At 34.6% G+C, this 11,651-nt stretch overlaps 1 protein-coding gene across 1 annotated transcript; it reads right to left on the bottom strand.

Annotated features, from left to right (window-relative positions):
- Positions 1 to 269: 269 nt before the first annotated feature.
- On the bottom strand, positions 270 to 933 carry LOC113498371 (cecropin-B1-like). The gene is made up of 2 exons (XM_026878389.1): positions 750 to 933; positions 270 to 422 (listed from the first exon to the last, which is right to left on the bottom strand). The coding sequence occupies exons 1-2, from the start codon at positions 909 to 911 to the stop codon at positions 324 to 326; spliced, it is 261 nt and encodes an 86-aa protein (XP_026734190.1). The 5' UTR covers positions 912 to 933; the 3' UTR covers positions 270 to 323.
- Positions 934 to 11,651: the final 10,718 nt, after the last annotated feature.

The following is an 11,651-nucleotide window of genomic DNA, read 5'->3' as shown; positions in this document are numbered from 1 at the left end:
TTTATTTCTGGCCGAGATTAACTCACTAACGTGTTTATTTGTAACAACATAGTAAACTGCCACAAACATTTTTACCTCGCATTTTTAGTAGTAACATGTCGTGCGAAGGGGTTTTGTCGTTGTGACAATACATATACATCACGACTACCCTTACAATAATTAAATATAGTCTTAGAAAATGCGGTGAATTTCGGCGGTATTTGAAACATCGATCAGGTGTTAACGGTGTATATAAATAAAGTTTGAGTTCAGGCTAAAAGAAACGACAATTTTCTTCAAATATTTATGTATTTATCATGAGGGAAACAGTTGTGGACAGTAGATTAACCAGCTAGAGCGCCAATAGCTGATGCTACCTTGATACCAGTTCCAACTGCACCGGCAACCTTCGCTCCAATTTTGGCTACTTTGACTCCATTTTTCTGAAAACAGAAATTTTTTAGTATCACTATAAAATGCCACAGCTTTTACACAACGCCATCTAGTCTCAAACTAAGAGAAACTTCTATGACAACGGGACAACTGAACAAGAAACTTACATATTTCCAACTACCTACACACTTAGTGGGAAGCAAATCCAAGACACTCTGTTACGGCAGTCTAGGCCATTAAGCAGTAGACCAACAGGCCATTTATGTTAAAGAATAATTACGATAGAACAAAGGTGGAATTTAAAAGCTTCTAAGGCAAAAGCAAGTTGAGAAAAAATCACAAGTATTTTGATGAAAAAAATCATAAGAAATACATACCAATACTTTTCCCCATTTGATTTTGGGTTCAGGGTTGGGCTCGGCCTGTGTGCTCATCAGCATGGTCAGAGCCAGCACCACTACGAAGAACAGTTTGTAGAAGTTCATGTTGAAGGAAAGTTGTGTGTACTGCGAGAGGTGACACTCAAATTGTACTTTCATACTCTTGGTCAGGTCTTTTATACTGACAGCAGTCGAATTTAGTTAATGAGTTAATGTATTTATAATGTAGAAATAGATAGCTAAAGAGGTATCAAATTCTTACACCGCAGACGAATGGGTGAAGGTAGCATTAATTGTTTTTCTAATTTAACTTTCGTGGTTTGTTTCATTGACAACCATATTAATAACTAATGAAGGTAATATGGCCTACGCGTCATTCTTTTTTCCATGACCAGTCAAAAGAGGAACTTGCTGTCTTATGTATGTGATACAAGTTTCTATACAGGAAACTTGGATACCAAAAATGTTAGTATCTGAAATTGCCAAGTGACCTGGCGTGGTGCTCAAAACTCCCCAGTATGTATAGAGGACAGGCCTCTCCTTTTCAGTCTCAACAGTGAAACTGTGTAATTTACTCACTCATTACTCTTAATTGACAGAACCAAACATCCTTTATGTCATATCGCCAACAAACTGTTACACAGTTTGGAAATGTTAAGTATTATTTTATCTGCTTGTGTTCATATGGATAAATGATTAAAAAAATAAATATTTAGACGTTTCATGTGATCCATTCGAAAAAAATGGCCCCGATACACGAAGGGCAAAGAAGGAACAACATGGGTGGGTTTTTAGTCAGTAATAGTCTGACCCCTCCCGCTCCCTTCCGCTCAACTCTAAGCGGAAGAAGCCATTCGATGAAATCCATTCTAAAAAAGGGGAATCAAAATAATATACGTATCTCAACTTTTATCCTTTTGCTATCTACATATGAGTTAATTACATCCAAATACGTTCTATAGTTTTTTCGAGTTTGGAATATTGAGCTTAATGTCTAACGATAATAGAAGCTTAATTGAAATTATCCAGCACAAAATTATCATCACCCCATATATTACTAATTGTTAAAAACTAAATGTCGCGTACAATTTTAATGAGCAAACGATCAAAATGTTGAAGACATTATGTCACGCAAATTGACAAACATCGACAAATGACAATAGGTTAATGCAACAAGTTTATTAAGTGAATTAGTTTACTTATTAGTCTGATCAAGTTATCCAGCGAGTTATTTGAGGTTGCAAATAATAACATGAGGCTAACATACGGTGGTATATATGGTATGGTACATACATACGTTATCGTTGATTTGATAGAAAGCACTGGAATGTCAATCATGTGGAGATGACAGTTCCAAGTCACGTGTCGTACCCAAACGAATGAGATTTCCATACATTTAAGAGTGTTTTACTGTTGCTTGAAATGTTTTGTTTTGAGATTTAATTACTAATGTATGATTTTGAGATCATTTCTTGTACTTGTTGATTTGTAACGGTGTTAGCTGCCAAATTTTCAGTTTCCAAGATAATGGTCATCGAAATTTGTAAAAGATTTCTTTTTCTGCTGCTACTCCTGGCTACTGCTGGATAAAACCTATTTATTTTATGTGTAACCTATTCCCAAAAGTACCTTTGAAGTATTTGACTGGCCGGGGCCTTTAATATATTTTCTCCAGTAGTCTATTTTGGGCGCAACTAATACTGATTATAATATTTAGCCACACGTAGCCTGTCAAAATCATTAGGCTTTCTTTCAGGCTGGTATAAACGGAACCCGCTATTGAATGCTTCAAATATTGAAAGATAGTTGATTTACACATTTACAATTAAATGTTATGTCAGCGCCAGCTTGTGTTGTTTGAGTTGATGATAATTAAAATTCTAGTTTAATTCTTACTGAAATCATCTATGGACTACTCTATATATACTCTATGAACAGAGCCTAAAGAGCGTTACAACAAACCTTAATATTCAGCAGTCCAGAATAGTTATGAATTTAGGTAACGTAACGCAAACTCTCTTGTTAATTGATTCCCATTTGACTTTTGCCTACCTGGCAGCATCAACTTGGACTACAGATTTTTCATGAATGAGGTTGCAGCATAAGTATTGCAAATGAGGTTTAAATTATGATTCAGCAGCCGATAATTCACCATCTTGGACAAATACGCGAGATAATTTGATCAGATAATAGAGAGAGACATCGGTTTACCTATAATGAGAATAAAACCTCTTACAAGCATATCATAGAATATCGATTTAATGTGAAAATCCTTTACGATTGTATCTTTGAAATTATGTGTCAGTTCCGTTTTAGTAATTGTTCTTATAAAATAGACGAGAACGTTTGTATTTTATTTCCTTTTGCAAGATAAAGGGGGTTTCAGAAAAATGCATTTTTTACGTAATAATGTTTATTTTTAGCAATAAATTTTGATTATAAACCGGTTAAACAATCTGGTAGTCTACCTCTACCTCATAAAAAATTATTACTACAGTGGTGGAAGAGCGACGCCGCTCTATACCTTGTAGTGCGCTGTCACGCTTCCACAAATGCAAGAACAGTACTTTATGACGCGGCGGTGGTATTTAGGAACCTCATATAGCAAATGACGCTTGCGGTCGTAATAGTACATGTTTTTTTTTAAATTTAGTTTCGGCAGATAGAAGTTATATTGATGGTAGTTTCATTGTAAAACGTAATCATTGATTGAATCTTCAAGTGTTAAGTTAACCGGCAAGCGCAGCAACTGTTCCGGCTATTTTCGCTCCTGTTTTGGCTACCTTTAATCCTGTTTTCTGTAAATGAAAATACAAAAAAATATGATCAGCGAGTTTTTTTAAAGAAACATAATTTTAGTTCATAATTGTAAAAAATCAATTTGAAGGTATTTAATTTCGTTGCTCTACATTTCCTTGAACTAAAGAAGCCATACTTAGATTAGAATATATTTAATAAATAAGTCTGAAAGAATACATACCAGTACTTTTCCCCATTTGATTTTGGGTTCAGGGTTGGGCTCGGCCTGTGTGCTCATCAGCATGGTCAGAGCCAGCACCACTACGAAGAACAGTTTGTAGAAGTTCATGTTGAAAGAAAGTTGTGTGTACTGCGAGAGGTGACACTCAAATTGTACTTCCATACTCTTGGTCAGGTCTTTTATACTGACAGTAGTCGAATTTAGTTAATGAGTTAATGTATTTATAATGTAAAATCGTTAATTACTAAGTTTCCCTTATCGAAATTCATATGATTCAATGATTAGTACCTATCACTATTATAAATACTTTTCACAACAACGTACTAAGTCTATTTTAAGGACATAGATTAGGGTGTTCTGTCTGTATAATGTCTTTATTAGGTATACCATGATCGTATTCTAGTTTGACTATATATTTATTATTGGACTGCACAGTTAGCTGAGTGCTTGAGATCACTAAGCCAAACCTACCGTGCTTGACGAGAGAAATCAAAGTTGATAACATTTTTATGGGACCATATGACAACTATTGCACGTTAAACGCAATTACGAGTATTTCTGCCGCAACAAAGAACTGAGTTGGCAAACATTAAAATAAAAAAAATACCGATGAATTGAAAACGTCCTCCTCTTAGAAGTTGATAAATTATGTACGGTGTGCCCGGCGCTCTTTCGGTGTAATACTCACAATAGTGAGCAATTTACTGCAATATTTTTTTGTTGAAATATAAAACCTCACGCATCGCAATCGCAAACACTGATGTTCGGTTTGTAAAAGAGTGATTACCTAGGAATTTCCATATAGCTACTCGTTGTTCTGGTGCAAGTAAATGCTCTAGTGCACCATTTTAATCTGAGCGTTTAAGGCATTATGTTGCACGGTAATTGCTAACATGGTTTTAAACCTTCTTTAAGAAGTAAGTCGGTTACTAGAGGTTGGATTCTTGACTGCGTGAAGCAAAACTTATTCAGGAGTTTTCTTAACTTTCTAACTAATAACTTCTTCGCTGATATATAAGATTCATAAATTATTTCTTTACCCACAACGGAGTTCTGAGCCAAGAACACAACTAGGAACAATAAATTACAGTAAGCAAGGTTTTGAAAGAAAATTGCATTTGATATTTATTCGTAGATGGGTAAAAATAGTTAAGATGTTCATTTGACGTACTTAATCCTGTTTTTTATGCTAGCAATAACCTGACACCCGGACACCTGTTAGTCTTTTTTATTGCTTTCTTTTTTCAAGTTTCATGAAAATCGCTTCAGTAGTTTAGTAATGAAAACAGCATATTCAAAGCATATTTTTGCTGTAATGCTATAATTATCCTTAACAACTGTGCCTATTTGAATACTATAATATTTCTTACTGCATTATCTTTTATCCAAAACGATTTTCAATTAAAAAGAGATTTAAGAAAAACCCACTTATTGTTCGATGACATTAACCCTATTTGACTGCATTCGGCCATATAAAATGTCACTATAAAAGCCCTGCCCAGCAGTATCGAGATACAATTCGTGTGTCTCTCGCAGTATACACAACTCAAAACAACATGCATTTTTCTAAGCTGGTCTTCTTCGTCGTCTTGGCTCTGACCATGCTAATGGCTACTCAGGCTACTCCTGAACCTGAACCTAGAAGGAGGAGGGGGAAGGGCAGGTGAGAAATTTATTGATTACATTTTGACACACCCCTAACTGAAATATAAGTGTTTATCTCAACTTAATCCATCATAGTAAATGGTAGATAAAAAACCTATGATCAAAACATATCTCAGAACCTTCAACATACATTTTTGGTGTTCGCATCTCAACGTTTAAGTTTGACGAAACTAGAGACTGACTAACTTTCCTTTAATTTGTTTCCAGAAGAAGGATCTTAACGTAACAGAACAGTCACAAAGAAGCAAACCGAATAGAAGACAGTGCAGCAGCCTTTTACGATGACAAAATAAATATGACAATAAAACTAGACTGAATAAATATATAAATATTTCTTTTCTCTGTTTATTTACTCAAAGTAATTAGGTTTGATGTCGTATATATTTTATTTTACTAGTAAAACTACAGTGTTAAATATTCGAATATGCAGTGCATGCTTAAGCTGTTCTACTGCTGCGACAAGCTTAGCACGGGTCATTTTTATTCGGCTAGGAAATCATGAAATGATTTGGATTGAGCGGATGGGATTGGGACACTTGGGAACTTTCATTATCGATCAAACCTACCCATGTTGTTTCTTTTGCCCTATCTATATTTGTGTAGCGGGGCTGCGGTAACTCTTTCGGACAGTGCCGCTGGTGGCCCAGCAGTTCAGGACAGTTATGAGTTGTTTAAGACAGATGACTGCTGACTACTTGGAGTGGGCACCCATATAGATAGACTAGCTGTTGCCCGCGACTTCGTCCCCGTGGGTAGAAGATATAAGTTATGATTTATACCTGCCCTATTTTTTCACATTTTCCTTTGTACCTTCGCTCCTATTAGTCGTAGCTTGATGGTTTATAGCCTAAAGCCTTCCTCGATGAATGGTCTATTCAACGCAAAAATATTTTTTCAATTTGGACCAGTAGTTCCTGCGATTAGCGCTTTCAAATAAACAAACAAACTCTTCAGCTTTATATATTAGTATAGATAGGTTGGATTCTTTATGGTGTCATTCCCATATAGAATTTCTCTTCTAATATAGAAAATTCCCGTGTCACGATGTTAGTTACCATACTCCTCCGAAACGGCTTTTCCGATTTTTAACAAATTTTACATGCGTATTCAGTAGGTCTGAAAATCAGCTACTATCTATTTTTCATAACCCTAAGTGATAAGGGTTGTCCACCCTTGATATTTTGTCTCCACTGTGATCATCGTCTGTTAGACGGGGCGTAATTCGCCGGGACAGCTAGGAAAAATATAAGTTGCGGTTTAAATAAAAATATGAATGTAATATAAATTAAATAATTCATCTTATTTCTACTCTTCGAACCCTACAAAAGCCGTTTTGCTGGAGTCAATAAGCGTAAGGTGAAAAATCATACATCATCATACTTTTTCCTACATAAAAAGATAGTCCAAGTTTCCCATTCCCAGCTTCCGCCCACTTTCTTTATGGAAAGCTTAACAGGTACAAGTTTAATTAACTTTAATTGATTCAGATTTTTGCTTCTACAGAGGCAATTCCATTGTTGAAAGTCCTCTTTATATTAAAATTCTTTAAAATATTGCATTATAAACTATATAGTAGGTAAAATAGTTGGGAACAACACGTGATCCCGAAAAGCTTCTTATCTGCAGTGTAAAACAAAATCCTTCGTTTTTCAATACACCGCTAACGAGTCTCCCAATTACTCGTAACTTTGTTCGATAAAATGTTATATCTATTATTATTGGATGAATAAGTATCTCAGTATTGTTGTTAATATCTTGTTGGGCGTCATATCTTCTTGCAAGTTCATTTCGACTTTCGGGGTTATATACCAAACTACATTTTTCAAGTTTGGGTTATATAGCAGAACTGTAGGTAATGTAACAATCTTAAAATATTCTGATTGAGTTTTCTTTAATTAAAATCTGGTATCTTTGCTATTCATCTTTTGATCCAAGCGTATAACAAACCACGATTGTGATCTTCAAGTGCTTTGCCTGAGTCAGGGTGCCATCGTGCATGTAACTTGAATGTTTGTGGAAACTCCCGCGACACAAGGACTAGATTCCAGATTGTGGGAGTCGTTAAAAAAAACAGAAACAATACTTACGTAGATCCCAAATCGCTTACGTTTTGGGTCTGAAAACCACACAGCATAACAATTAATAGATTTCACTTTAAGCACAGAACCTATTTTGTAATCTATACTACGTCACTAATGAACCAAATAATAAAGGTTAATATTAAAAAATATTTTTATTTTTATGAAAAGAAAATACAAAGTCTCGTACTTCTAAACCCGCCAAACTTTTACGTTTGATGGTGAAGTGCCTTTTTAAAACAAAGAAATAATTAAAAATAAACGACGAAATTACGTTAAAGAAAAAACACGAACTTGTTTCACGTAATATACATACTTTTTCAGACGTGTTTTTATTATCTTTAGTAATTTAATTGTGAAATTACGTAGGAACATGAAAATAAATACCTTTCTTCTGCCGTTAAAGTTTGAAACATGTTGTTACCATAGAAAACTTATCTTTAAAGATGTAGTTAGGTATTGTATTGATCATTTATTTTAAGAATAAAAACTAAAGCGCCAAACTTCATAAAATTTAAATGAATGAAAACGGATGCTTTCCATGTTAAATGAAAAAGAATCAACGAAATCATCCAGTCCGAAATACTGAAATAACAAACATAAAAAATCCAACAAATTGAGGACCTCCTTACATCATTAAACATAAGAGCTTATCTTTATCTAAAACGAGAAATAAATTTAAACCAACCTTTTTGGACAAAAATGTTATAAAGCATCGCTTACATACTAGTACCTTCTACTACCTTCCGGTTCTAAATTCATTGATCAATTGCACAGTACATTAGTCTAATATACAATTCATTAGCGTATTCAGCTATTGTCACTATAAAAGTCCCGCCCAGTAGTGTCGAGTTACAATTTGTGTGTAACACATCCACAAACAACATGCATTTCGCCAAACTGTTCTTCTTCGTCGTCTTGGCTCTGACCATGTTCATGGCCACTCAGGCTTCCCCTGAACCTGAACCCGAACCCAAGAGAAGGAGGAACAAGAAAACCAACTGGGGAAAAGTGATTGTAAGTACATAGTGAAAGTCATTAGTACTAAAACCAATAAAACAAAAATTCTAGAAATAAAAATCAAACTTTGAAGAGACTTTAATATGTAACACATTTTATTCAACTGCCCTTTAAAATTTAGCTGGAATAAAGCCAATTACAGAGTTTAGCTCTCATTTTTACATACTTCCTTTTATTATTTGTGGACAATGAAGAGTAAAGAAACCAACCACTGCATATCTTGTTATGCTGTATCATTTTTAGCTTCTCTGATTATTTTGCACTGTTTTGATATTTCATTTTAGCCTCAGTATGTTTGTGAAAATATTCGATTCGAAAGCGTCACTATGATCTTCATCCCCTTTGATTATTTTTTTATATTTATTTTCAGAACCGTGGCCTTGATGTTGCCGAACAGGCCATTCCTGTTGCTGAGGAGATCATTCCAATGATTAAGGAGCACATGTGATAAAGAAGACTTTAAAAAATGTCGAACAATAAAAGTCAGGTTGAAATAAAAAATGCCGCAAAGTATTACAGTCTTTTATTCAGTAGTAATTGGGTTCAGTACAGTTTTGAAACCATACCCTGCGCCTGAATAACGCAACCCCAATTTCGAATTCAATTTATATATAGTCCTCCTTATCGTTTTCGATAACGGCGACCATTGGCAATTCACCTCCTAGCGTGAGCCCTGGTGTCTCTGGCTAGACTGAGTTTGGATCTAAAGACTCGGTCGCAAGCGCTGCGGTAAAGTTAACCCGCAGAATTGAGAGTGTAGGAGTACGACGGCTTTAGGCCTCTCTTTTTGGGCTTGGCACTTTTCGTCTAGCTTCTGGAGTCGTTTTTCATCGAACGACTTGACGTTTTCAAAAACAGTTTTGCGCCAAGAGGACCTATTTAATGCAAGCCTCTCCCAGTCCTTAGGATCAATAGCGCAAGCCTTCAGATGTCTTTTGAATTCAATTTACACAATGGATATTGCCACCATAATCAGACACCTCAAACAAGGGCCTACACTTTCATGGTCGTCCCTGGCTACCTCTAAGTCTTATAGAGGAAGGTCTAGGATTCGTAATGTTTTTTTACTTTTAGCCCTATAATAGACAAACTTAATACCATAATATTGGCTGCTGTAATGAATACCGAAGACAAAAAAAGCAACGGTGACATTTCTAAAAACGCGCCTGGTAGCTTTGTACACATAAGCATATATGTGTTTTGTGCTGATTATAAAAGAGAACTTTAACGAATCTTAGTGCAGAAAAAGAAAATTTCGCTTAACCTCTGCATTAAATATAATAATATGTAATATCACTTACCTAAATACTTGACTCGCTGTGAACTTATGAATGAAAATACGTCACGGAGTGTAGCTTTTATAAGTTGCAGCTTTTGTTTTCTGTTGAGTGTTATGTAGGAAAAAACTGAGCTCATAATATATTCACCATTAGTATTTTATGTCTGACCCTGCTACTGTTATATACTGTACTATAAACTATTGCAGCATGTCACCACCAATATAAAAGGACATTGATTTATCTAAAAAATATTTTTCGACGTCAATCGCATTATAAACTATGCCAAATAGATTGAAATCGTGTCGCACGTGGAACAAATTCTTACTTTGGCAATCAATTTCTAAAGTAAGAAAGAAAAAAAAAGTATTTTGAAGATCTTATTCATGATTTATCGGATAGAGATATCTTGTATGTATGTATTATAGAGGTTATGAGAAGCTTGTCTGTGTTTATTTTTTTGCGCAAAATTGTTCTTCTAATGTGTATTTATAGCTCTGTGGTTCAGCTTTCATAAAAATGATTTTATTATCGCAATGAATCATTTATTGTTTCTGTAATAATCTAGCACATAAATCACCGGCTAAATAGACGATCTAATTACTAAATTCCTGACTGATTAAATTGTTAATTTAATTTTAATTACCATGTTACAAGAACAAATTAAACACCGATTTGTAGTCTATTACAGGCTATATCCATATTTCAAATAAATTAGGTACGTTAAAAAAAATGATTATTAAAAAAAAATTTGATATCATCACATTATATATGTACAGTCACATCTTTCGTGGTGAGTTGTTTAAGTAAACTGTTCTATTTTACTAATGTACCTATGGTAAATTGGTAAAATAGATGGTTGGTATGGTAATGGTTCCCACGTATTTATTATATAATACACTCAATTTTCTTTTTTCTTTGTTGTACCTGTTGGATTTTTGCAACTCAATTTTGAGGCACTTCCCGATAAGCTAGCAGGCTGAAATTTTCAGGGAAGCTTCAAAGACGAGCACAATGCAATGTACAACTATATTTTGTTTACCATAGATACACATCATGATGACATAACACAAACAATAAAATCTTCTAATTTCTTTATTTCGGTTCTCCAATATTTGATGGACTTCATGAAAATTTTTTTATTTAATTTATGGCGTATTGAGTAATTTCTTGCTTTTTCTAATAAAGATATTTTATGGCACAATACTTTTTTTCGTCGGTTTAGGATAGTTTTGGGCGCGATTCTGTTTTGAATGTAGTAATTTCTTTAGGCATAGTGGTTTCTTAGGTTTACGCGAATGTTAGACATTGAAATGAAACTACTGACTAGACTGCCCGCCTGCCAGTCTGCCCGTGACCATGATACCTGCAAAGGTTTCGAAACGTCGGGAACCAAAATCTAAGATTAAACCGCGATAAAATCCTAATAATAAAGTAATAAAAAGTAGTTTCATTTCAATGTTCTTTAGGTATGTTAAAATTTAAAGGTTTCATTTCGTTTTTCAGTGCAATCCCTCACTCCTAGTGTTTTATTAATCTGACAGCAAATTTATGATAAATAACTTTTTGTTTGCTTTAATGCGGACGACGTGAAAAAATCCATCTTATCTATACTCTATATATACTAATATATAAAGCTGAAGAGTTTGTTTGTTTGTTTGTTTGAACGCGCTAATCAGAGGAACTACTGGTTCGATTTGTGTTGAATAGACCATTTTTCAAGGAAGGCTATAGGCTATATAACATCACGCTGCGACTAAAAGGAGCGAAGATACAATGGAAAATGTGGAAAAAACGGGGAAAATTCTAACCACGTGGACGAAGTCGCGGGCAACAGCTAGTTAAATTATAAAGGAAGAAACCATTGACTACACATTCA

Source organism: Trichoplusia ni, chromosome 10, assembly GCF_003590095.1.
Source record: "Trichoplusia ni isolate ovarian cell line Hi5 chromosome 10, tn1, whole genome shotgun sequence".
Lineage (NCBI taxonomy): Eukaryota > Metazoa > Arthropoda > Insecta > Lepidoptera > Noctuidae > Trichoplusia > Trichoplusia ni.
This window is presented reverse-complemented; position numbering and strand designations above follow the sequence as displayed.